We start from the raw sequence: 26,904 nt of genomic DNA on the forward strand, positions 1-26,904 counted from the left end.
CCACTGATACGTCTAGTTTTAGACTTATCAAAAAACGTATAAAAGACAGACTTTTTTTAGAGAAAGAAAGATTTCCTTTTTTAGAGGAAAAAATCATTACAAGGTATGAATGCTAGAAAGATACGTGTGATTAGACCCAGATGGACGACATCTTCCAGTTCCATAAATGTTACTATATAAAGACATCCCAAATGGGATGGAACACAAACTGTCAAGGAAAGGAATTTGTATCTATAGAGGAAAGACTCATGAGAATAATAGAATTTGGCATTGCTTTAATTTCATTTTTTCTGTAGGGTGAATCTCACCCCTCCCGAGCATGTTCTTCCGAATAAAATGGGGGAATCTAAAAAATATTGAGTGGGGAGTTTCTTCTATTTTTAATTATTTAGCCTGGTTGCTGAAAAAAACTAAAATACAATCTCTGTAGCAAATAAAACAACTTGCTATAACATTTTATTTTTTCAGTCTCTTTCCTTCTCTCTCTTCTGCCTCCTCCCTTGCAAAATATATTGGGGGCTAACCTGTCCAGTGATATTTTTGTTCCCTTGTCCTCTGATTCATTTGAAAGTGTGGTTGCAAACAATAACATTTTAGCAAGGAAAGAAAGAAAAGCAACTTCTACAATTAAGTCATAGGGCTTTTACTTTAGCTTAACCTACTGTTAGTAAATTAATCTAATATACTTTGTATCATGATCTAATTATGGCATTAACAATTAGAAAGAGTTCTGGAATATTGACATCCTTTTAAATTACTAAACCAATACTACACTACCAGTCAAATATGTTGCCAAAGGGTTATCTTACCAAACTAGACTGTCTATGACACTTTTTAGTCTGCAGTGGGCATTTGTATTAGAGCTTCTTAGCATATGTGCAAAGTGCCTAGGCTTGCCACCTTTCTAATGGCTAGTAACCAGACCCCAAGGCCCCACTTCTTCCCTCAAGGCCCTGTCCTGCCTCTCCCCCCAAGGCTGCACCCCTATACACCATGCGCCACTATGAGCCTCACAGCAGCCTGGCTCCCAAGGCTACGACTCTGGCTGCTGTGCTGCCTCCTTCCTTTTGTTTAAGATTGCCACAGATTAAAAAACAAACAGACAATGGGGCTTGTCAAATGGTACCTGGACACAAGCTGAAACCCAGACTGCTTGGGTAAAAACCATATGGGTGGCAACCCTTGAATGGCACGTGACTAGGATTCATCACAAAATTTGGTCTGCCCATTGGTTGGATCATTAGCTTCTCCAGCCCCGGGAACGGTACTGATGTGGAGCGCCGGGACATGAACGCTGAGAAGCCACGACGCCCCCGCCCCCAAACTTCTGAACCAGAAGGCAGCCAGGCATGTGGTCTAACAACCATACCAGGGGCCTGTGAAGCAAGACTCCTAGTTTCTGTTTCCAAGTTATTTGTAAGGTGAGCTCAAGTCCTTCAGGCCCAGTCTGGCAATCCCAGGTTGCAATAACCCATCAATGTCGTTCCAGCTGCACCAAGGCTGACCAAATCATGCCCTGATTCTCAGCCGCTCTGCAGCTGGTGGTCAGCCCAGAAGAAAAAGTGTGTGTCTCTCTGTCTCCACACACACACACACACACACACAGAATGTGTGTATCTCTCCCCCCACCCATCTCTCTCTATGAAGAGAGTGTGTTTGTCTCTCTGCCCCCCCCCGAGTCTGTTTATCCCCCGCGAGAGCAGCAGCAGCCCCAGCCCAGCAGCGCACAGAACGTGCCCGCCCGGCCCAGGGCCCTTGCTGGCTGGAGGCTGACAGACCCCGTACAAAGCCCCTCCCCCCACACTGGACTACACCGCCACCCTAGGCGGACCAGCCCGCCTCCTACCACCTCCCCATTGGCAGCAGCCAATCCCGGTCCCCGCCTACGGGCGGCTGCAGCCACCAATCCCTTGCGTCCCGCCGCCTCCCATGCGATTGGCCAGCCGCTGGCCAATCCTCTGCCGCTATATCAAACTCCCTCCTCCCCCTATCCAACGGTCGCCGGCGTGTTGTTGATGTTGAGCGACAGTGTCGCAAAAACGCCGTAGTGGAGCCGGCACGCGCCGGCTCGTACTTTACGACGGCAGCAGCAGCAGCAGCAGCAGGCCGAGGGAGAGCTCGACCGACGCGGGCCGGGAACTAGAGGGGGAGGGGAGCGCAGCGCAGGAGGCAGCGGCGGTGCTGAGCCGCCCGGGTGCGCGTGGGGAGCTGGATGCCCGGGGGCGGGGGGAGCCCGGCGCCCTGCACTCTGGTGGGAGCGGAGGCGGCGGCCCCCGGCGGCGGCGGGGAGGCGGGCGGCGGCGCGGGGGCGGCCCCGGGGGGCAGGATGAGCCTGTCGCCGAAGGAGCTCTCCAGCCTGCTGAGCATCGTGTCGGAGGAGGCGGGCGGCAGCACCTTCGAGGGCCTGTCCAGCGCCTTCCACCACTACTTCGGCAAGGCCGAGCACTTCCGCCTGGGCTCGGTGCTGGTGCTGCTGCTGCAACAGCCCGACCTGCTGCCCAGCCCCCCGCAGCGCCTCACCGCGCTCTACCTGCTCTGGGAGATGTACCGCACCGAGCCCCTGCCGGCCAACCCCTTCGCCGCCATCTTCGCCCACCTGCTCAACCCCGCGCCCGAGCGCGGCGACGAGGCCGAGCGGCCTCCGCTCTCAGGTACCGACCGGGGTGGCTGCGTCTGAGTAACCGGCGACGAGCTGCGGGCCCCGCTGGGGTCGATGGGGGAGGGTGGGGGGCTGCGCCCTTGATGTGGCTCTCGGGGCTGCCCGCTCTGAGTGATGCTTCGGTTCTTCTCCGCGCTGCCCCAGGGTTGCCAGCCTGGCATTTTAGTTTTTACTGACATGAAGATCTGACGTTGACGTTTTGTTTTTGTTGTACTGACACAGTGAACTTTTCACTGACATCATGAAAAATACCATAAACAGTACAGTCGTGTCCCAAAAGAGTGGCGTGGCGTGCCGTATTCTGTACACAGGAATTCGGAATGATGCAATTGTCGTAGCTGCAGTTTAATTGATCAAGCGGGCTCGTTGGGCGTGTGCAATAATAGAAAACAGGAAATGGATGAAGTCATGGTCAGTGTAGTTTTAGGCTGCAAGAAGTGATTCTGAACGACGACAATGTCAAAATACAATATATTTTATTTCTGCCCAATTTTATGGACATTTTCATTTATTTACGTGTTTACAAACAGTGTTAAAATTGTTCCTTTTTTGTAACTGACCGTCCATAACTTACAGCAACCCTGCGTGCCCCTGGTGTGTCTGCCCCAGCGTCCGCCCTAGGCTTGGAGAGGGTCCTCACTCAACTCCCAAATTTGGAGGGGAGGAGGGCTGAATCTTTCACAAAGATGTTTTCTCCCTAGTGTTTGTCAGGAGATTAAGTCAAATCTCTGTTAGTCAAAGAACACTTCTTTTCCAAATCCTTTTCCTTCAGTTCCTCTGGCTTTTTCAGTACCTATCCCCTTAGTTCTTCACTCATCTAAACCAGCCTCTAGCAAAGCAGCCAAAGAAACCCTGATCATTCTCATGTTAAACACTTCAGAATAAACCTTTCAGACCTTCTTCACACATCATAATATACCACACATCATTTTCCTTTGTAGTTCAGTTTAAAAGCACATCTGAACAGGGGTCATAGAATATTAGAGTTGGAAGGGACCTCAGAAGGTCATATAGTCCAATCCCCTGCTCAAAGCAGGACTAACCTCAGCTAAATCATCCCAGTCAGGGCTTTGTCAAGCCGCATTTTAAAAACCTCCAAAGATGGAGATTCCACCACCTCCCTAGGTAACCCATTCCAGTGCTTCACCACCCTCCTAGTGAAAAACTTTTTCCTAATGTCCAACCTAGACCTCCCCCACTGCAACTTGAGACCGTTGCTCCTTGTTCTGTCATCTGCCACCACTGAGAACAGCCTAGCTCTATGCACCTTTCTGCTCAAATGGTAGTGTACATTACTCTGGCTCCCAGTTTTGGGGGAATTAGATTAAAGCCATGAAAACCCAGAGACTGTGCTGAAGGCTAAATTTCCACTCCAAGATCAGAAGGATTCTGACTCAGGTAACTAATATACATAGCAGATAGTAAGGTAAACTGCAGGGAAATGGGCATGCTCAACTTCATTCCTCAACACTGGAGAGCTATTGGATGTTTGAAGTTAGGTAAGAGATGGCTCGATGTGTGTTTGTATGTGTGGGAATTTGCAAGAAGTGAGGCTTTCCGGTCCCTTACAAATCCTCCTTCCAGTATAAACAAATTCTTGGCGCATAGGGCCCCCTCTGTGTGATCCAAGGCCAAAAGGGGACCCTCTGATCCAGGGATGTATTTGTTTTTGGGGTGGGGGGGCAAGGGATAGAAAAACCTCACTTCTTTGGTTCCCAGTTTGGGGGGGCATTAGATCAGAGTGAGGTATGCTTAATGGTTCATGACCCCTGTTGAGAGTTGCTTTTAAATATTTTGTCTTTGAAATTGCACTGTAAAGAAAAAGGGGATGTGGTGTTTTTTGCTGTTTAAAGAAGGTCTGAAAGGTTTATTTTTAAGTTTGATTTAATGAGAATCATCAGGGTGTGTTTTGCTTCTTTGAAGAATAGGAGGAATTAATATCACTTCAGAACCTCTTCTGAAACCAGAGGAACTGAAGGAAAGAGATTTGGGGGGAGTGTTATTTGATTAACATCTATTTAATTTAAGTTCATGAAAAACACTGGGGAGGACAAAAAAGTTCTTTGAGAGATTCAGTTCCCGATCCCCCTTTGCTACATTTGAGTGCTGAGAAAGCACCCAGTCAAGGTTTTTAGAAAAAACAGGCCAAACTTTGCTATTTCTTGTATTTTTAATGTAAAAACAAACAAGGAAAAAGTACATTTTTTGCCAAAGAACTTCTTACTCTTTCTTTGAAGAAAAAAAAAAAAAAAGAGAGAGAGCTCATTGTGAGTATTCAAAACATGAACTACTTATACCTGTTGCTTGGTCACATGTAAAATGTTTCATCTCTGATTGGATGAATTAATTTTAGTGTCTGACTTCTGGAACAAATACAAATGAATTTGGGATTCTTTGAGTTTTAATAGTTTAAAACTTTTATGGCAAAACTTTCACCTCATTAATATTTTCAAGAACATTTACTGAAAGCAGCGGAGTCAAATTAGAATTGTTTGAACACTTAAAAAAGTTTGCTTTAATATTTTTGCAATATTTTCCAAGCTCTGTTGGGATTAGGCCTGGTCTACACTAGAGAGTTTTGTTGACCAATGTTGGCTTTGGTCAACAAAACAGAAGTGCACACTGCAATCAACCCCCCATTTTTTCAACAAAATAAAACCACCTCGACAAGAGGTGTAGGGCTTTTGTCGGCTTAATTAGTCGGCTTACATCAGTGTGGGGCTGTCATTCTTCTCTCAGAGCGGTGAAATTGACATGGAAGCCCAACCCCGGGCTGATGAAAGCCAGGGCGGCTGGTCTCCCCTCTTCACTGGGAGCTAGGGTGAGAAATCCAGGTGCTTCTCCACCTGCTCCCCACCTGGGCACCCTTGTTAATTATATGGCTGAGCCATGAAATTGATATGGCTGCCGGTTCTGGAAGAGAGCCGGGAATGGAGAAGCCCAGGGCCGCTTCCCCCAGCTTCTGGCAGGGAAAGGGAAGGGGAGAAGTCCCCAGCGGCTTTCCCAGGCTCCCAGCTGGGACCAGGGAGTAGGGAGGGAACCTGGGAGCCGATGGCTCTCTCAGCTCGACTCACTCCACCGACCCAAGGAGGGCAGTGTGGACACATCAGCCACCGTTGTAATTACAGCAGTGTCTGTAAGTCGACCTATGTTAGCTCAATTTATTTTTTAAGTGTAGAGCAGGCCTTAGAATGTGGAGTAAAGGGTATTGAACTTTGCAAACTCTGCTATTTAGAGGGTATATAAGCTTGCTGTATTCCACTCATTTAAGACCAAATGATTCTCAAATGCAAACTTCCCCTCAACTGAAAATAAAATTCTATGGACTCACTGATGGCTATTGGAATGGTTTATCTTTGATGTGATACTTGGAATATTGTCCTTTGGTATGTATTTCAGTAGAGTATTTATAATACGCTTCAAAATGACTTAAATATTTAAATGTCTTTTGAAAAAGTGGAAATTTTAAAATCTACTAAAACTATTGTGCTTGTTAAGATGGATGTGCTGAGTTTAAATTTAGCCCTTTTAGTTTTCAATGTAAATAAAAGTACAAAATTCAAAACTTATAGTAAATTCTGCTTTAACAACAAATAGCGATCTTGTTTAATATTTTTTAGCAAAACTTGCCTGTTTTTAAAAGATTATAGCTGTCAGTGGTAAAGAGACACTGTCTCTTTCACTTGGTCCCAAAATACAGTTTCATAAAACTTTGTTTAAAAATTTTCAAGACTAACAGAAATGTTTCCACAATTTTAACCCTGTTTTGAAACAAACATTCCACTGCAGTGTCTGAAGCCCAAACTCAGCAGCATTAAGAACTTGAAAGAGAAAATGTGATTTGTATTTCTTCAATCTTCATTTCAAAGCCAACTATAAATAATAATAGATAAACTGAATTCTAAAAGTTTTCCACTTTGAATAATTTGTAGTTTTTATAACAACTTTGTTCATCACAAACTACAGTGAATTCTGTGGCTACAAATTACAATGAATATTATGGCTGAGACTACCGCTGTGCCTGTTATTCATTAAGGATTGATCATTGGGCTAAATTAGAAAACAAAATGATGCATCTAGACTGGTTGACATTCAAAACCAAATTTAGAAAGTTGTGTGGAGAAGGGTTGGGAGCTGTTCATTACTTTTGTCATATTTTTCTCTTCCTGAGTGCCTATTTGTATCCAATGTTCAGCTTTCCTTGTATTTGCCTAGTTTTAATCAAATTGCCTTTTTTGCTGTAGCATCCAAATTCAAACTATTCCCCAAAGTGTAACAGAGCTTGTTGTGACTGCATGGGTCTCCTCATGGATGCAATTGCAGTATAAGGGCTTGCATTTCACTAACACATGGCTGAAGAACTAGGTTTTTTTAATTGTAATAATTAAACTAATTTTAGATGGCTTTCTTGGCCCTTAGATTATGCTGTAATCTAGCCTTGAACACAAAAATGCAGACATAGGGCTGTAGAAGGAAGTCTAAATAAAACTATTTAATAGTTAAAAACCCAAAAAACCTTGTTTGGATTTAGTTCAGCAGACCGTTCAAGCAAAATTATTCTGTATAGCCCACATTTATGCTATATAGGCAGAGGCATTGATTTAATTTAAAATATTAACACAATTTAATATTCTTAGTGTCAGCCTAATTCATGCATTATAATAAGAAGCCATAATTTGTTTGGTAAACATTGCTCCTTCATAACAGAGAGGTGCAAAGTATTAATTGCCACTATATAACAAGTGAGGAAAACTGTTTTTCACAGGTTTCTTACCTCCCATAACTCCACCAGAAAAATTCTTCCTTTCCCAATTGATGTTGGCTCCTCCTAGAGAACTCTTCAAAAAGACTCCTCGACAGATTGCCTTAATGGATATAGGAAACATGGCCCAGTCAGTGGATATAAGTGGACTTCAGCTAACATTAGCAGGTAAGACATAACAAACTATTTTATGTATATTCTGACAGCTTTTCCTTGAGATAATAGTAAAGGTGAGATTTTTTTTTTTTTTTTTTTTTGAAGTGTAAAATGAGTTAAGCTGTAATTCTAGGCTGTAGAAACTGCAAGCACAGGGCATTTTTTAACTGCCTTATATTTGGCTAAAAAAGCAAGTTTTATACGTGGAATTTTCTTCTTTGAGGCAGTGAAGACACTTTTTACAACATATGAAAAGTCTTTGCATATGAAACATTTCTTCTATTCTGTTGGCAGTTTTTAGGCTTAGATTTATCCCCTATTTTGTGCAATGTTTCCAGATTCAGAAACAGGATAACTTACTATCCGGCAGCCATTAAGCCTCCTTCTTCAGTTATATATTTTGGCAGACTAGCTGTTGTAACTGACTGTTTGGTAGTTTTTATACATCTAAGATTATTCGGATCTTTGTTACTGCCTAAGTTTTGCCTCCAGGTTGGAAAGGTGGCTCATTTGGCTGGTTGTATCTAGTAAAAGTGATACTTTTGGACCACTTCAGAGAAGAAGGAGAAAAAAGGGTGTTGTTCATGAACCTCCTCTTTTTGGAGTCGCTTTTTGGAGCTACTGATTAAAACAATAGGAAAGATTGATATAGTGAATGGGGTCCAGTTTGAGCACCAAAAATCCAAGTATGGCCTTATAAGGATATTGATAACCATTGGTTATGATTTCCAGACTGGGTGTATTTCATTGTTTGAGAACTACATTTTTAATAAGTAGTGGGGATAATTAGACAAATATTAATGTTCTGTTAAACCTATTGCCTGACTTTTCCTGCCTTAGTCCCCTGTCTCCCTCTTTTGACTCTTTCTGAGCATATTTGTGAATTCTGTATTCTTTGACTTAAACTTTCAAGAAGACTTGACGCTTTGGGTGCCCAACTTACGATGCGTTGAAGGGTCTGATTTTTCACAAGGGCTGTGTTCTTGCCATCTGAAAATCAGGTCCTTTTTTGAAGGTGTTAAATTAAGACTCCAACATGACTAAACTTCACTGTTTTTGTTGGAGGTTCCATACATTTTGTTTGTCTGATCATTAAAATACAACCCCAGTAATATTTTTGAAAATAGAACAAATTAATTAATATTGGTTACTTTTCAAAATAAGTGAATGTGCAATGCTGATTCTATATGCAGTGGATACAACAAAATCACATGCATGCTAACTTGGCTACATAAAGACCTTAAGCTATCTCTGATCTGACATTTTCATAAGAGAGACAAAGTGGGTCAGGTAATATCTTTTATTGGACCAAGTTCTGTTGGTGAGAGAGATGAGCTTTGTGTCTTGGAATAAATGCCTGCCATTGTCTGTGCCTCATCTGAAGGCAACTCCTCTTGCTGTAGTCTTGACACCTAGGAATCACCTTTTTGATTGGGTTCTCCATTTATAAAATAACTAGTTTCAAGTCCATATTTCTCCCAGTAGTCCAAGATATAGAAAAGAAGTTAGCATAAAATATAAATAGAGTGAAGCAAAAATGCTTAAACTTAAAAGCAAGTAAGATCTGTATTTTATATTTGTCCCTCTTTTTCTTGCTGATCTTGTTGTGTAAGAGTTGTAAATCTTGATGGCTTCTGTAAAGGTGTTCACTTATTCTGAATATACCTGGATTCATTTTAGGGACAAGTTTGGACCTTGTTCTAGAAGGTACCTCACAAATAATTAATGTTATTCAGAAAATTTTAAAGCATTCTATCTTGAACCTTAAATTTCATAAGGGAAAGATAACTGATGTATCCAGTATTTAGTCATCTTTAAGTAATTATACTAAGTAACCATCAGAATTTAAATACAAATAATTTGATTTGTAGCTGTAATTGCTTTTTTAAAGAGCAGGAATACAGTTTCATAAGGACTTAGTTTAGATTTTTTTTTTGTTCAGTATTATCTTCTCAACCTGCTGACTTGCAAAACGTTTTTGCAAAATTTGCCCTATTTGCTTCTGTTTCTTTAGTTGTACTTCTGTCTGTTTGGATAGTTATTCTGCCAAAAATATCATTTGCTGATGCTGGTGGAAAAAGGAAGTTTTCTGGGAAAATAATGCCTTTACTCAATAATGTTTGCCTGATAGAAGACTACTTTGGTTAAGGGTAATTGGCTTGCAGTCAAAGCTGCTTTTTCCAGTACATTGCAGCACCTTCCGTTAGGAATCAAAGGAAGCTTCCTTCAATTTACAGAAGAGGAAAAATATAGCACCACAACAGATCTCCAACAACCACTTGCTTTTGAATAGCTTTTTTACTGTAAGTGGCTTGGGTTTAGGAGCTTATGCTCTTCCCACAAACAAATTCATCTTATAGCCCTTTTATTCAGGATTTGGCTTTAAATAGACCTTTTGCTTTCCTCTGATCCCTAAGATCGATTTGGCCCTGATCCTGTAACCTTCTGCATGTGGGCAGACTGCAGTGCCCACATGGAGCTTCACTGAGTTCAGCTGAGGCTCCATGCAGGCCCAAGAGTCTTCTTGTGTGCACTGAATTGCAGGACTGGGGCCTAAACCTGTTGTAGATCTCAGACTAATATTTGATGGTAATTTATTGGCTGGAAGTAGAAGGGTCCAAAGCAAACCTACAATTTACCAGCAACTGTTGTTCAGCTATGGCCTTGAATTGCATATTATAGTGCCACCAGATTGAAATGATAGCTACTGGTCTTTTATATGTGACATTTGGCCTGTTGGATTAATTGTAATGTGCAGGAGTTGGTCAAGAATATTACAAAAATCTTTCTATCCTTAGGATTGTATACAGGAGTTCTAAACAGTTTATAAATCATTAGAAGCATTTAGAACATTAGTGAAATTGGATTTTTATTTTATTTTTTTTAAAATCAAATATCTTTTCTTGGAAACTGCTAAAGTAGTAATCACGTATATAATATATATCATTGAACTAACTTGGTAGGATATTTTTCCTTCAGGCAGTCAATATTCAGATAAAATAGAACAGAAAACCACTGAGTACTTTGCAGATTAAATACCTTTTGCTTATTCCTTTGCTTTGATGGCAAAGGTACCTCCTCGCCCCCTTGCTAGCCATAGGAAACACATCTAGAGAAAACCCTCGGACACGGGAGGCTACCATTATTCTGTTATCTAACATTGAGTCTGTTATTGAGAAGAGCTTCAGTTAAAATTGTGAACACTAGATAATTAGGGTACCATAAATAGCATGAAGAACATTTCTGCAGAAAAAGCGCTGAGTAGTAGCTCACCAGGTTCTAAGAAAAGTAGCAAGTATAAATAGCTTCAGTGTGGTAGAGGCAGCATACAAGCTAAATTACACAGAAAATGAAATGGTGGTTTAATTTCAGCTTAGTGTCTCTCTCTTTAGTGACTACTGGGCCTGAAACAAGAGCTGCATTAGTTACGGGACCAAGATTTTAAGCTTCAAATTATCAGAGACTGAGACTGTTGAGGAGCATGCCTATAAAAGTGTGAAAACTCCTTGAATGACTATATATAAGCACATACTTGGATTCCATCTGCAATGGGGAAGTCTATTAGCAATGCTCTAGGCATCTGCTAGTCAGCTACTGACTTGCATGCAGTAAGATTGACCTATTTTTAAATGAACTGCTCAGGGTGACAGGAGGTAAGGACATTTTCTCACAGTACTACAGAGGTTATAAGACTTGGAGCCTGAAATTTAGGGCAAGGAATAAAGAGTCAGCCACTCCCGGTCCTCAGCTTCTTTGAAAGCTCCTATAAAAGAAGCCATGTTATGGTTTCTCAGAATGTGTCCACGCGTTTAAAACTTATTTTCCTTTCTCTGTAACCAGCTTTGCAATAACAAAGAATGTCTACTGGATTTAGTAGTATTACTATGTAATTTGTTTCCTATGCTGTATATTTTGGCCTTTTTAGGGGCACTATCCACCTCTTTGTGAATTGTTCTTGCTTACTATTGTAGTTCTGATAGCGCTGGATGTCCCATGCTGCTGGTTCACTTCCAGCTGCATTCAATTAATTTTAATTTCCATTAGACACCTGAAATATTTTTCCATGTAAGCAATTGCCATAGTTCGTATTGGGTTGTTGTGACAACAAATGGGGGAGGGTAGTTGGCTTATGCAACATGCTAAAAATGTGGTCCATGCTGTAGAAAAATCTTGAACTTCTGATTTAGGTTTTCATGTGGCCCCCATCATTATGGAGTCTGCCTGCATTTGTGTGACTCTTCACAGAGCAGCAGAGGGGAGGAGGAGAGAAAAATCTGATATAAATGCACAATTGGCAGGAATAGTGCATGTAAAACTAGTTCTAACTCATCTTTTGAAATTGACTAGATGAAGGGTTCTCACTCTTTCCATAGGCTAGTGGATTCTCACAGATCACTTATGTTCACTCCCATTCACAGTCAATCACTGCATTGCTCCCATTTGCAATCTTGTAAACCTTCGTGACAAATACAGTTGCTATTTACATTGCAATAATGTAATATTGGGAAAGTGTTAGTATTTTTAGCTATTGAATGCAATTTTAGGAGGTGGAAAGGAGAGCCAACACCATGTAGCCAGCCAAGTCTTAGCACATCACCTGCAAGTGCTCCATGGTCCACTGTTTACAAACCTAAACTAGATTTCAAGTTGACACTGTCTCTTTAAACCAATACTGTTCTAAAATTAAAGATTGTCTCCTGCTACTTTTAGTAATCCTGACATCTGTATTTTGGTTGTATGCTTTTAATATCACTCACTAACTGAACTTTTTTCCAGAGCGTCAGTCTGAGTTGCCAACACAAAGCAAAGCTAGTTTCCCCAGCATTCTCAGCGATCCTGACCCAGATTCCTCAAATTCCGGTTTTGACAGCTCTGTTGCCTCCCAGATCACTGAAGCTTTAGTGAGTGGACCAAAACCCCCTATAGAAAGTATGTGCATCTTTGTTTTATTCTTACATTTCTGTAATCTTTGGCACAATTACTTAAGGAGTGATATAACTGATGTGTTGAGTTACAATCCAATCTAGAGAAAAGTATATGGCCAAGCTCATACATCATAGTACATACATGATAGTACAAAAGTCAAATACAAACAAATTAATCTAATTGTACATTGCAAAAATATTACAGTGGTGGGAAGGAGAGAGGACCACTCCTCGGACTTCTGTTGTCACCATTATATTAAAATATACAGTATAGTAGCCTTCTAAATTTAAAATTATTTTTCACTGAGTAATATGAAAAGGATTTCACCTTTTCTCTTTTCCTTTGAAAGAAATCTTCACAATGTTGTCTTTCAGGTCACTTTCGACCAGAATTTATCCGGCCACCACCTCCACTTCATATTTGTGAGGATGAGCTGGCTTGGCTAAACCCAATAGAGCCGGATCATGCTATTCAGTGGGATAAGTCAATGTGCGTTAAAAACAGCACTGGAGTGGAGATCAAACGCATCATGGCTAAGGCTTTCAAAAGTCCTTTGTCCTCCCCACAGCAAACACAGGTGGGTGCTATGTGCCATCTGCCCTCCCTTCTGATCTTTACAATATATATTCTTCTATTTCATACATTTTTAGAAAACGGGTCAAACAATAAGATGAGAATTACCTGTTTAGGTTTGGCAGAATTCAACTTTTTAAATAATTTCAACCAATATGTATGTTTTTAAGCATTTTTTTCAATTTATATCAATTTATAATTTTCTGTAGTTTGTGAACATTTGGGGTCAGACAACAATTATTTAATGACAGCAAAAAGAGCGAGAGTCCTGTAGCACCTTAAAGACTAACAAATTTCTGCGGGCATAAGCTTTCGTGGGCTGCATCTGACGAAGTGAGTTGCAGCCCACGAAAGCTTATGCCCGCAGAAATTTGTTAGTCTTTAAGGTGCTACAGGACTCGCGTTGTTTTTGCTGTATACAGACTAACATGGCTACCCCTCTGGAACTTATTTAATGACAGATGTTGAGATTCACAACACAATTCAGAACAAATTGTCAACATCACATGTCAAAATATACAAAGTAAATATTCTTAAATCAAACTTTTAAATTCTCAAGCAGCATTGTTCTTAGTTTGCCTATCTGTACATTTCTGTTATCATTGATGGAAATATTTTTCATTGATATTATGGTCAAATCAACCTTCATATACAGATAAAATCTAATCCTTCCAAGCTTAATTATATTATATAAAATTAAAATAATCACGTAGCCAGGCCAGTGAAGCAGGATGGTGGGACTCAGAAAAAACTGCAGTATGAGGTGCTAAGGTAGAAATGTCACTAAAAGATTAAAAAACTATAAATTCCTGAGTAGAACACCACTCTGTCTGTGGGCATTCCGGACGCTTGAAAACTTGTCCTGCCAAGGAGTGGACTTGCTTAAAACGGTCTCAAAATTTAGGAACATCTTAATATTGGTTATTGAGTTGTCCTGTCTCAATACCAAAATTCCAGAGTCTTTGCTTGTGTGTGCTCAGATAAGGAAAGTATTTTTAAAACTTGGTGGGGTATGTGCAGAAACAGCAGATAGACATTAGCTGAACAAATGCAAAGTGTGAATAGTAACTAGCAACAGTATTTCCCTACTAGGAGAAACTTGTTAAAATAATGCTGTTTCAGGTTTGGCAGAGATGTTCAATAGGATGGTTATTTAAAAATGATAAGGATCTACTCTTGTCTTGTTGAAGTTAGTAGGAGTGTTACTACTGACTTCAGTGGGCCTTAATCTTAACAATGTACTGTATAAGGAGGTTGATATTCTGGTACATCTGTCTCTTTCTGTCTAAGATAACTTGTCTGAGTTGTTGGTCAGCTCAGTTTAACAGTGTATTTATCAGTTTAGTGAAAGGGGATTAACTTCATGTCAGAGCTAGAGAAAGACACAAAAATGAAACTTGGATTATGTGGGTTTAATTTTCCCCCAATGAACAAGGCTACTAAATGCCATGTGTTTCAAAACTCTAGCTTCTTGTTCGGAACACTTGCTCTTGATTAGAAACAGAAGTATTAGAAGAAAACAAAATATGTATAAGAAGAAATTCTTAAATCCAAGTGGCATTATTCTCCTTTTGTTTAATTTAGATGGATTATTGCTTTTATTTTGCAGGCTACAGCATTTTTTATAAAAAATACATAACTTATTGACTATTGTAGGAAACTTTGAGTAGTTCTTCGTATCACTGAAATTACACACAAGGCAGAGCATCTCTTATTAAAATAGGTCATAATAAAATCCAGGTTGGGTTTCTAGTTCACTTGCTTTTGTGATCAAACATGTACAGTTTAACTCAAATTTAAGATGTTTTTTTGTTTGTTTGTTTTTTTAATAGCTTCTTGGAGAATTAGAAAAGGACCCCAAGCTTGTTTACCACATAGGCCTCACTCCTGCCAAACTGCCTGACCTGGTGGAAAATAATCCTTTAGTTGCTATAGAAATGTTGCTTAAATTAATGCAGTCCAGTCAGATAACAGAGTATTTTTCTGTCTTGGTCAACATGGACATGTCTTTACATTCAATGGAAGTTGTAAATCGGTAAGTGTTTCTTGTCATCTTAAATCTAAACTCATCTCCATGAGTTCTCTCACTAGACTGCTCTTATCAATGTGTCTTTAAAAAAGAAAATGAAAGCAGAATGTTACTATCAGAGAGCCTGATGAGTTTTAGTGATCATGGCTTTATCCATAGTGATATAGTCAGATTTGAAAAGTAGCTTGTTTCACTATGGTCCTAAAGGCTACAGAAGGTGGCAGAAGTTGAGGAAACAGCTGTCAAATTTCATTGAAATAGGTTTTGGCCTGAAAAAGATGGTCTGTGCACACAAATCAGACCTGTTAAAACAAGAAAGGGGCAGGAAAGACTCCATGACCACAGGATATGGTCATCGGCTGGAAAGATGCTGAGCTCATCTGAGTAAATATATCAATTGATACTGTATAAGCAGACTCACTGAAATGCAGTGCAGCAGGTTTGAATTACCTGGCCTCTTGGCAAAAGAATTCTGAGCAGTATCACTCAAAACTGCCTGTATGCCAAGTTAGTTTCAACCCTTTTATGGGTTTAGTCATATGAAAGGCGTAATATTGCTAATAAACACTTCTGCATGAAATGCCATTAAAATGAGAGGCGCTGTGTAAATCAGATCATGTGCCAATGAATGTAGTTTGAATAGTTTTACTTGTGGCTTCTCTCATTTTCATGTGGAATTTGACAATTATATGTAAATATTTCTTTGTATATTGTCTGTGTACTTCAAGAGAACATCTTTAGTAGGAATAAGCTTTTTTCAGTCTTCACAGCTTTATAAAACCTTTTCTGATCACCACAAACCTTTTAAAAACTGTTCTTACATGTTTTATTTCCTAATAACCGTGCCTAGTATACAAAAGCATCCTTATTAGAGAGCAGCCAGTTCTATGAATAAAGCACTCATATGAATGAGTGTATGTAAAAACAAAAATACCCTTACCTTTCACATTTCAATCAATAAGCCTTAAACTTTTAATATTGCCTTAATTATCTGTTACAGGGTATACAAAATGACAGAACAGTGTCTGCACTTCTGGGGTCTTGAAGCTATTAGGTTTAGAAGGTAGTATTAGTTATCGTTGCTTTCCATAGTAGACTGTCGAAATGGCACTAGCTTATTTAACAATCGGTTCCACTTGTATACCTTGTACCTGATGGTAAATATTCACCTTTTTACTATTTAGTCCTGTGCAGGTAAGACTGAGTAAGCCAAATTCTATTTCGTGTTATGCATCGGAATTATTCCAGTTACTTACATCAGGTACCATTGCTTTCATTGGGGTTAATCTAGCTCACTGACCATTTTTTTTTAAATGTACGTGTGTGTATGCGCACGCACATAATAAAGAACTTAACTTTTCTCTTAGGGTATGTCTACACAGCAACTAGACACCCGTGGCTGAAGCCTGAACCAGGAAGTCTACACAGCAATGAAACCATCTTGCAGCCCAAGCCTGAGTTGGCTGGCACAAGCCACTTGTGGGTGTCTAGTTGCTATGTAGACATACACTTATGGTCTAGGTTAAGTTTGTAGAGGAGGAGTGAAAAAACTTCACTTGTAAACTGAGCACTTTTAATACTAAAACTGAAGACAGATATTCAATGCCACTTTTAGTCCTCTTAGAATAGTACTGCACTGATGCTTCTAAGGCCTATGGGAAAGCACTAATAGGGGGGTGTTACAGCAGCACATCTTAACTGGAATGACTCTTGGGGTGGAAGGGAAGAATCAGAAGATGTCAAGAAGAGCATGTGAAGGGTGAGATATTGACTTCTTTGTATTTCCATAAACTCTAGGCAATCTGGGAGTATTTTAATCCAAAACTACTACTAGTGACGCTCTGAGGAAGTACTGCTTCTGCCAGGGTAAACTCAGGATCTCGTTTCCTTGTTTCTCACTTTCTCAAATCCCTTCCCTCCTCTTCCTCCCCTCGCGGTAGTTATCTCTTCTGTTTTGCAGCAAGCAGAATGAACAAGAGCAGCAAGAAACGAGCATTTTTTGTTCATTCAGTCAGCTGTAGAGTGGTGCCACCTGCCGTAGAGGGAAAAGCCCTTTATTTGGAGTTAGTGCAGTGACTCTTTTATGGAAGGTTCTGCTAGATCATGCGTTACTTTTAAAAATTACTTAGAGACCCTGATAGAAATGGATTTTGATGCTTCTGAATAATGCTATACTTACAGATGCTGTAAACGTCTAGAGCAAAAGCTCCATTGCATACGATGGGTACAAAAGAACTGTTATGTAGAGGCATTTCTTTGCTTTTATTTATATTACACATAAACTAGATTTAAAAATATTAAATTGTGAAGTTACACTTGAGAGTTGGGAAATATCAGAATAAATGTTGTCTATGCAGCTTTAATTTGGTCCCCTTGTGTCTGTACATTGATCATGTAAATAAAGACTATCACATACAATTTTTCTACAGGATCCCTGCCTCCTTCAGTGCACAGGATGTACTTACTCTGGGGATGAATCAGGGTTGTGTAGTAAAGGAGGCCATCAGTAGACCCCTGCCTCGTTTGTTGCAGAACTGGAAAGGTGAAGAGAAAGGATGACCTCATGGTTAAGGTAGTTGAATGCTGCCCTGGAGAATTGTATACCACCTCTGCCACAGAGTTCCTGTGTGATGCTACACAAGTCACTTGAACCAAACCCTTCATATGTGGTCACTAATTGTGTCAGGCACTCAGAAATGAGAAACACTTGAGACACGAGGGTCTGATTTGCAGAAGTGCTGAGCATTCAGTTGCAACTGAGGTCAATGGGAGTTGTTCCTTTGAACATATGACGTATTGTATTATGCTCAGTACTCTGAAAATTAGGTTCTCGTCGTCTCAGCTTGAGCAACCAAAATTAGTGGACGTGTTTGTCTAGTCTTTGTGCCTCAACTCCCCATCTGTAAAAGAGGGATTATACCACCCCCCTTCACGTCACTGTGGTGTTGTGAAGTTAATGTTTGCGAATCTCTCGTATTATATAGTGATGTCCGCCACAGAAAAGCCCTTGAGGAAATTTATGATTCTGCCTTCAGAGCAGTGTTTGAATAGTGTGCAGTAAATAAGACTTAAGGCCCAAGGGCCACATACTGAACAATGAGTATAAAACAAAATATTGAATAGCTGCTCGTTTAGTGAGCATCATCAATCCTGTGCACTAAATGAACCAGAGGTCTTGTAGAAAACAATACTGTATCATAATGCAAACACACAAGGGAGCTAAATTAAGGCTGTATAAGCAACCTTAATTCAAGCATTTCCTAACTCTTGAATGTTTGACTTTGCAACCTCTTAATGTTCTTTCAATCTAGATTTTTGTGTGTAATATACAATATGAGATCTTTCTTTAGAGATTTGCTTTGAAAAATGTCTGGGTTTTCTGCATTGTACCTGTTCTGGTTTATGTGAAAGGCTTACTGTGGTATTTTTGTATACGATTTGCTTTATATAATACAGGGGTTGCAAAGAATTTCCTACATTTGGGGAGCGTTTAGTTGGTATGATATTTCCTGTTCTAGGACAAAGCTAAAATAACTTACGTAATGTTAGCTTTAGGAGAAGTCTGGCTTTGTCCTGGTAGCCCTGAGCTGGAGTATTCGCAGTTTCTCTGGGAATGACACAGGCTTAGTCTGGCCATAGGAGATGCTCTGAGGGGATGAAGCATGATCAGTGAGGATGGAATATTCAGAGGTTTTAGGTCTTAAACTCTAGCAGGTCTTTACTGAGCGTGTGCAAACTGCAATTTTTTTTTAGACTCATCACTTAGCCAAATTTGGGTGGTTTTTCAGAGGCAGCAGGAGGCACATCCGTGAAATTAAGGCCACCCCCTTCCACAATTTCAAATCCCTGCTCCAAAGAATTTCAGGGAGATGGGGTTTCTTCAGAGAAAAGGTCACCAGAGTATTTTAACATGGACAAAACTTATTTTTCCCTAGCCTCATTCTTGGAAATGACTGAATTATTTTTGTTAATATTTTTACAAAAAAATCAACCTGAGGTGTAGACATCCAGCATGTAAAATTTCAGCCCAAAAGATTAAAGACTGGCAAAGTTATAAGCAACTGAAAACAGGGTCTTAATGGGAAATGCTACGAGCCCCAGCTGTAATACAACTGCTTTTCTTCTGGCATCAGCAATGCACTCAGATTTGCTTAGTTAAGATAAACCACTGCCAGATAGTGATGTGAAAACATCTTAAGTATGTTATAATAGGCTTGGATGCTGACTTCCAGATCTGTTTTAATTGGCCAGTTGGGTTTCATACCCATGATTAAATGTTATTGTAGTGACAACTAGCTTGCTTGTATGTTCACTCATTAAGCAACTATTTTTGGACAAGAAGCATAATTCTTCTTCCCCACATGCCAATACTGTAGTTTTCTACCTTCTTGCTCCCACTTCAGCACTGAGCAGACTGCTTTTCTGGATGTTTAAAAAACCAAAACTGCTAACATTGATCTGCAGTAGTCTCATGAGTAAAATGTTTAGGTGCTTGAATCTGAAAGTTTCCCAAAGGCCATAAGTGAAGTGAGAAGTAGTTGGAGCTTACTCCCCATCCCTTGGTCTTTCAACTATTCATAAGAGGCTGAAGAAACTACCTATTGTTGTTAAAGGAATTGTTCAACACCTCGTTCCCTCTCTGCAATAGGGATGAATCCTGCCTCAGTTGCATAGTATAAGTACCAAGCCTCGCTGGAGCATAGGAAAAATAGATCCTTCCCTAAGGCTGTAGAGTGACAGCTCCAACCACTCTGTGCTTGTAGTAGCCATCAGGCTGCTGGAGTCCTTGCTCTGCTTTAGGGAGGAATGGCAGTAGGTAAATGGTTCCCACTCCCGTCTATTACAACCACAGAAGATCACAGGTGTTTTGGTCCCCCCTGCACAATGAAAATCACACCAGTTCAGGTGTAGGTAGGGTCCTCTCCACAAAAGATACAAGGCAAGAGTTTTTTATAAAATTTAAAATGGTTGGCAGTCCCAAAAGGGCAATTTGAGGTCAGGGAGATCAGGTAAAGTAAATGTCCTGTGGATTATTTAAAAAAAAAAAGACTTTGGAAGAGGTTTTTTATCATAAGACACCTATTGGCCTACTTGCTCCTGACCACTTCCTTAAAAAACCCAAAACCTTTGTGATCCAGCCAACTTCCATGCTGGTTGTGTGGCAGTCCAGTGCAAGCTGGAGCATCTTGTAGAGTTGGCATCTAACTGGTGCACCTCAAATGTGATGCAAGCTCATTCATAAATCATATACCCCTTTTACTTTGTATGTGGGCATTCAAACAACTCAAAGACCACTGAAAGCCCCCTTCAAACAAGATGGCAGTTGTACACCTTAATGATTCATTAGTACATGTATTGGATGATTGAAGGTGTTCTGTCTATAGCACTCTTCCTGAAAGCACAAGTTAGTATGTTAATGGGTTATGATATGCCCTGTTGCTTTTTGGCATATTAAAAATATGTTCTCTACCTTTTTCTGTGGTGAGACACTTCTCGTTAATCACACTATTGGTGTGATTAACATGTATAGTCATTTAAACTCTTCTGCACTTATTTTGAAATCCAGATATTAATGATGTTCTAATTCCCATGACTTCTAAATGTAGGGCCCTGAAAGAAACTAAAGCAAATTAATGTTTTGAAGCACAAAATAATGTTATTCCAGTTGTGTACTTCAGAAGAAATGCTCCAGCTTCTAGACTTGATATCTGAAGCTGAAATACACAGTTGCATTTGAAGCTTGCTACAGTATGAAATCTTCACTCTACTCAAATAACCAACTCCAGAGTTTCTGTTGATCTGCAAGCAGTACCTATCACTAACTCCTGTAGTATGTAACAAGTGTATCTGCTTATTAGACAGGGAATAAAGATCACATTGGTGCTTTTAATGTAGCCCTCCTGCATGAAGACACAGAGAGAGTAACTTTAAATAAAACCAGTTTCTGTATTGCACTCAATGTAAAAACAGATTTGCGTTTTGGCGTTGGTGTCTGACTAGTGCAACACACCTATTGAACATAACTAAAATGTTTGGAGTTGTGGGCTTTTGACAATTCCCTTAGACATTATGGTGGATTGGTGGTGAATCCTATACAAATTTGAATTATAAGGTTAACTGTCCTTGTCCATTGTTTAATGGTACTATGGATGATTAACTTCCTAGTTTATCTATACATTAATCAGCTGATTTTATGTTAAACAGGCTTACTACAGCAGTTGATCTCCCTCCTGAATTTATTCACCTATATATCTCCAATTGCATCTCTACCTGTGAACAGATTAAGGATAAATACATGCAGGTGGGTGTTTGATAATGACTTGGTTAGGAAATAAAATTAGGTGTTTCTAAATGGTAAAGGCAAGATGGAGGCATATTTAGGTACTGAGATTTAATAAGGTGACTATACTGGGAATTCAGATATTTCCTCTTTACAAGTTGTGGCTTCAAGAAGCAAATAGTGGTTTAATGAAATTCTAATGTTTTATAAGCATATGGTTAAGTAGGAGCTGTTCCTTCAGCATTTTTATAGGAGCACAGGTAACAGTCTTAATTTTCTCTAAAGTACTTCATGCATTCAGTAGCAAAGTAATTGTACAGTGCTTCTATTACATGATTCAGGTCTATATATTGTGTCAGAGGTATTTCTCACTTGGTACCCTTCTCTCCATCCACACATTAGGTGTTTTGTCTTTTCTGCTTGTCCTCAAGCTTCCAGATCCTTCCACTTCTGATTTTTTTGTTTCTGCATAGCTATGTGCTTTGCCATCAGAGAAATGCTCCAGAATCTCTTGCACTTTTCAGTACTGTAAAGGAAGTGCCCACAGTAACCAAAACAAACAGAAGGCATTCTATTTGAGGAGATGCTGTGCAGAAAAGAATTACACTTGAAGTGGAAACAACATTGCTGTCAGGGCTAATTGGTAGTATTTCTAAAACCTTTGCAAAGTTTTTGTGTTTGCAACCTTCTTGCCCTGAATTTGGCATGGCTTCCAGCTTTTTAAAATTCCTCCCAGTCTAAAAAAAACCCTGCAACTACTACTTCCTCTAGCACATGGATAAACTATTCTGCAATAATTTCTTTAAGGAAACATTACTCTTAAAATGCGCTCTTTTTTTCTAAAGGTAATGACTGATTTTAAGAGTTACCTTTAATACTTAGTACATTTATTTAATATTCTCCTGAGTCACTCTGTTATGGGAAATTTTGTTAGGATGTAAGCTTTTGCCCTAAAGGAATAACCATGCTACCTACACATCAAGCAATTGTACAGTGATAGGACGTAGTTCCTGCAATGAGTAAAAAATACTGATGACAGGAGTGAAGCGTATGACCAGCTCCCTATCCTTAACATTTCTCAATTCTATAGGGCAGCAAACATGGAAAATAGAAGGCTAAAAGCAGATCATATAAATCTTGAAGTGAAAAGATAGATTAACTGATTGTAAATAATTCCTGTTGAATTGACGCTCACAAAGTCCCAAAGGGTCAGATTCTAACAGACTTGCTTGGTTGTATTTTCATATATTAAAGCCAGACCTTTTCTGTTTCAGAACCGCCTGGTACGTCTTGTTTGTGTGTTTCTCCAGTCTTTGATCCGAAACAAAATTATTAATGTACAGGACTTGTTTATAGAAGTGCAGGCATTTTGTATTGAGTTCAGTCGGATACGAGAAGCAGCTGGCCTTTTCAGATTGCTGAAGACACTGGATACTGGGGAAAATCCTTCAGAGACAAAAGCTTCAAAATAAGACCCTTTCAAAATCTGGCAAAACAGCCATCAGCTGAATGGTGTTCTGTATCATTAATTTTTTGTGTATAAATTTTAAACTTAAATCAGTGGATTGCTTGGTTTAATACTGTATAAATAGCATTTTATGCATATAAGCAAGGCAATAAATCTTGCTTTTCTGATACTAGAAAATCTTGAATTTGTTTTGACTTTTGACACTGGACGTTCCATATCTTCTGTCCTTGGCTAACTGGTTCTGACCCTACTCCATTAAGCCTGAGGAACATCAACCCTTAATGGTAGAATCTTCTAAAGTGCAAGCATTGCTTACTTCCAAAGATGGACTTAAATTTCACTGGACAATTGTGATGCCCAGATCCAAGCAAAATGAGTAAGTGTGGAGGGGAGAGTAAGGATGAGAATGTTCAACACGTTCAGTGACTTGTTTCAAATCATACTAAGCAAGATTAGAATTGCTACTACCAACTGAAACTGAGGGAGTGATGTCACTCCAGATTCCATTCTGCATTTCTTTTTAATAAACTCATGGTACCTGTAAAGCTTTACATAAAAAATAAAAATAAAAAAATTCCATTTCTGGGGGAAAATACAGATGCAACATACTAGATCACTTCCCTTTTAATCTTTAAAGTGATCAAGAAGGGTAACTCGGTCAACAATTCTTGGCTTTCTACTGTGTCTGCTTCCTCCTCAGTCTCTGGCCTGCTGCAGCACAGTGCGGCACAGAAGCATGAAATTGAGTGATTATGATTGATGGATAGCAGATCATAGGAAAACTTCTGCAGTTGAGCTTTGCCCTACATCTTTTTTTTGTTGTTGTTGTTGCTAATCTTTCAAGAATGCCAAGGATGGGAAGTTAAAGTTAAGTGTTTCTAGATACATTTGGATATAGAAGGATTAAAAAGTTTATTTCATTTTGCTGACTGAATGACCTAAATGAGATGCAAACTGGCTAAGCATAAGGTGTTTTTAAATGTACAAGGTGATCAACTGAAAAAATTTGACTTAAAGATGAACCAACTGATACTGATGAATGGGTTTTTAACAGCCATGCTATCTTTGCATTATAAGTGGTCAAATATTTTGCAATTGGGAAGAACCTCTCTTCCCATATCTTGACTATAAGTCAAAGTTGCTCAGGTCACTACACACATCTCTACAGTGCCTAATATGAAATTGTTTCATACTGATCCTTTCCATTTGAGTGCCGACCGACAGTGCTCTAAGGCTCCAAAATCGACAGATAAAGGAAAGTTTATTTATCTTATAGCTCTAGTTCTTCAGGGTGTTGACCACTCACAGCCTCACCTCAATCCCTGGAAAAATCATGGAGCAGGTCCTCAAGGAATCCATTTTAAGGCACTTAGAAGAGAGGAAGATGATCAGGAACAGTCAACATGGATTCACCAAGGGTAAGTCATGCCTGATCAACCTGCCTTTTATGAAGAGGTGACTGGTTCTGTGGATGTGGGAAAAGCGGTGGATGTGATATAATTTGACTTTAGCAAGCTTTTGATACAGTCTCCCACTGTATTCTTATCAGTAAGTTAAAGAAGTATAGGTTGGATGAATGGACTATAAAATGGATAGGGAGCTGGCTAGATTATCAGGCTCAACCGGTAGTGATCAATGGCTTGATGTCTAGCTGGCAGCCGGTCACAAGCGGAGTGCCCCAGGGGCCGGTTTTGTTCAACATCTTCATTAATGATCTGGAGGATGGGGTAGATTGCACCCTCAGCAAGTTTGCAGATGACACTAAGCGAGGGGGAATGGTAGATACCCTGGGAGGTAGGGATAGGATATAGAGTGACCTACGCAATTGGAGGATTGGACCAAAAGAAATCTGATGAGGTTCAACAAGTGCAGAGTCCTGCACTTAGGACGGAAGAATCCCATGCACAGCTACAGACTGGGGACCGATGAGCTAGGCAGCAGTTCTGCAGAAAGGACCTGGGGTTTACAGTGGATAAGAAGTTGGATATGAGTCAGCAGTGTGCCCTGGTTGCCAAGAAGACTAATAGCATATTGGGCTGCATTAGTAGGAGCATTGCCAGCAGATCGCGGGAAGTGATTATTCCCCTCTATTCGGCATTGGTGAGGCCGCATTTGGAGTACTGTGTCCAGTTTTGGGCCCCCTGCTACAAAAAGGATGTGGACATGTTGGAGAGAGTCCAGCGGAGGGCAACAAAAATGATTAGGGGGCTGGAGCACAAGACTTATGGGGAGAGGCTGAGGGAACTAGGTTTGTTTAGTCTGCAGAAGAGAAGAATGAGGGGGAATTTGATAGCAGCCTTTACTACCTGAAAGGGGGTTCCAGGGAGGATGGAGCTAGGCTGTTCTCAGTGGTAGTAGATGACAGAACTAGGAGCAATGGTCTCAAGTTGCAGTGGGGGAGTCTAGGTTGGATATTAGGAAAAAGTTTTTCACTAGGAGGGTGGTGAAGCACTGAAATGGGTTACTAGGGAGGTGGTGGAATCTTGATCTTTAGAGGTTTTTAAGCTGTGGCTTGACAAAGCCCTGGCTGGGATGATTTAGCTGAGGTTAGTCCTGCTTTGAGCAGCAGGTTGGACTAGATGACCTCCTGAGGGCCCTTCCAACTCTATGATTTTATGGTCACACTCCCCAGGGCAGGAATTCAGAAGCTTCAAAAGTAGAGTCCAGTAGTGGTCACAAATGCACACTTCCTCTCCTCACACTTCCTCTCCTCAGGGCATAAAGGACACCATGACCATGATCATCCCTTTAGTTCCTTCTCACTACCCAGAGTCTGCTTCTGAACTGTGAGGGATGGAGAGTGGGTCTGGGATCCCTGTAAATGTTTTCTTTGCATTCCTGTGCATGTGGCTCCCCCTCATGGTGATTAACAAGCAGTAGTTCAGATGGAAACTAGGAGCTCATTTAAAAAGAGATTGTAGGACAGCTTTTCCCATTTGCTCTGGAGGCTGATACCAAGTAATAGCTGGTAAATGTATGCACTGAAGACCAAGTTGCTGCTCTACAAATTTCAGCACTTGGTTCCTTGCTGAAGTACACTACTGAGGCAGCTTATGATCTGGTGGAATAAGCAGTAACTTGAGCTGGAGGCTGTAGATTATTCTTAAAAAAATGTTATGCAATCAGTTTAGATAATTTTTATAGGAGACTGGTTTGCCCTTTGAAACATGGCCATATGCAAAAAAAAAGTCTAGTATTTCCTGAGCTAGTCCTGTTCTAAGACAGGGATCACAACCCTTGTTACAAACTGTCAGCCCCCAGGTGGCAGGGCTGGGGCTCTTAACCCTGTGGATGGCAGGGCTGACAGCCCCTGCTGCCTGGGAGGGTCACTCTCAGAGGCTTGCTGTGTGAAAGGAGTCACCAATACAAAAAGAACCACTGCTCTAAGATATGAGACATACAGAGTAACTTTACCTCATCAGGAGATGAATGAGGTCTTTGAAAACGCACTAAGTGTATATACTGGCTAATATGAAAGGCAGACAACTTTTGGAGTAAATTTGGGGCAAGCTCAGAGTTACTCTGCATGGAAAACTCCACAGAGGATTGGACAGAAGTGCCTGGAGCTTACTGCACACAAGTGATGGCTATTAAAAATGCCATTTTGATAAAAAGTGAAGGGAGCAAGTTGAGGCTCAAATGGAGGTTGCATTAGTGAAGAGAGAACTAGGTTTAAATTTCATGATAAGGGGAAATATCCTTATTTGGTGGAAAGCTGTGCAATAATCCTTTTTAAAAACCCCTTGAGTGTAGGATGTGGAGAAAACCTTGAACAGGGGCATGAAAGGCAAAAATGGCAGCTAGATGAGTTGAACAATAGTTCTGATTGGCTTAATGATAGTAAATTCATCCAGAATTAATGGAACAGAGGCTTGTAGGGGAAACAACCTGGTTTATCTCAAAAGAAAAGCTTTTACTTAGTAGTGTTTGTTTTCCTGGTAGATGGCTTTCTACATTCCATTATAATCCTCTGGATCTTATCAGAACACTCTAGCCAGGGAAGTTAAGTCTCCAAGATGTAAAATGAAAAGACTTTGAATCTGGCTAAATT

General features: G+C 40.3%; 1 protein-coding gene across 2 annotated transcripts; it reads left to right on the forward strand.

Annotated features, from left to right (window-relative positions):
* The first annotated feature begins 1,998 nt into the window (after positions 1-1,998).
* Positions 1,999-23,022, forward strand: CNOT11 (CCR4-NOT transcription complex subunit 11). Of its 2 annotated transcripts, XR_010922705.1 has the most exons (8): positions 1,999-2,651; positions 7,425-7,589; positions 12,354-12,506; positions 12,878-13,080; positions 14,909-15,111; positions 16,903-16,971; positions 21,310-21,406; positions 22,660-22,698. XR_010922705.1 is itself a non-coding variant. In XM_067563571.1 (7 exons), exons 1-7 carry the CDS (start codon positions 2,213-2,215, stop codon positions 22,855-22,857), a joined length of 1,458 nt encoding a protein of 485 aa, XP_067419672.1. In that variant the 5' UTR covers positions 2,071-2,212; the 3' UTR covers positions 22,858-23,022. The 2 variants fall into 2 exon arrangements, 1 of the variants encoding a protein (XP_067419672.1); XM_067563571.1 differs by lacking the exon at positions 16,903-16,971 and having other exon boundaries at positions 2,071-2,651; positions 22,660-23,022.
* The last annotated feature ends 3,882 nt before the right edge of the window (positions 23,023-26,904 follow it).

This window comes from Emydura macquarii, unplaced genomic scaffold (genome assembly GCF_026122565.2).
Source record: "Emydura macquarii macquarii isolate MOO-44397 ecotype Brisbane River unplaced genomic scaffold, CSIRO-AGI_Emac_v2 contig_2531, whole genome shotgun sequence".
Taxonomy (NCBI): Eukaryota; Metazoa; Chordata; order Testudines; family Chelidae; genus Emydura; species Emydura macquarii.

What these genes read in the sequence shown, in the direction of transcription:
- CNOT11 (XM_067563571.1), top strand. Translation starts at nt 2,213, where the DNA reads ATGCCCGGGGGCGGGGGGAGCCCGGCGCCCTGCACTCTGGTGGGAGCG. An exon ending in TCAATGGAAGTTGTAAATCG is followed by an intron (nt 15,112 to 21,309) that starts GTAAGTGTTTCT and finishes TATGTTAAACAG; the next exon opens with GCTTACTACAGCAGTTGATC. An exon ending in TTAAGGATAAATACATGCAG is followed by an intron (nt 21,407 to 22,659) that starts GTGGGTGTTTGA and finishes TTTCTGTTTCAG; the next exon opens with AACCGCCTGGTACGTCTTGT.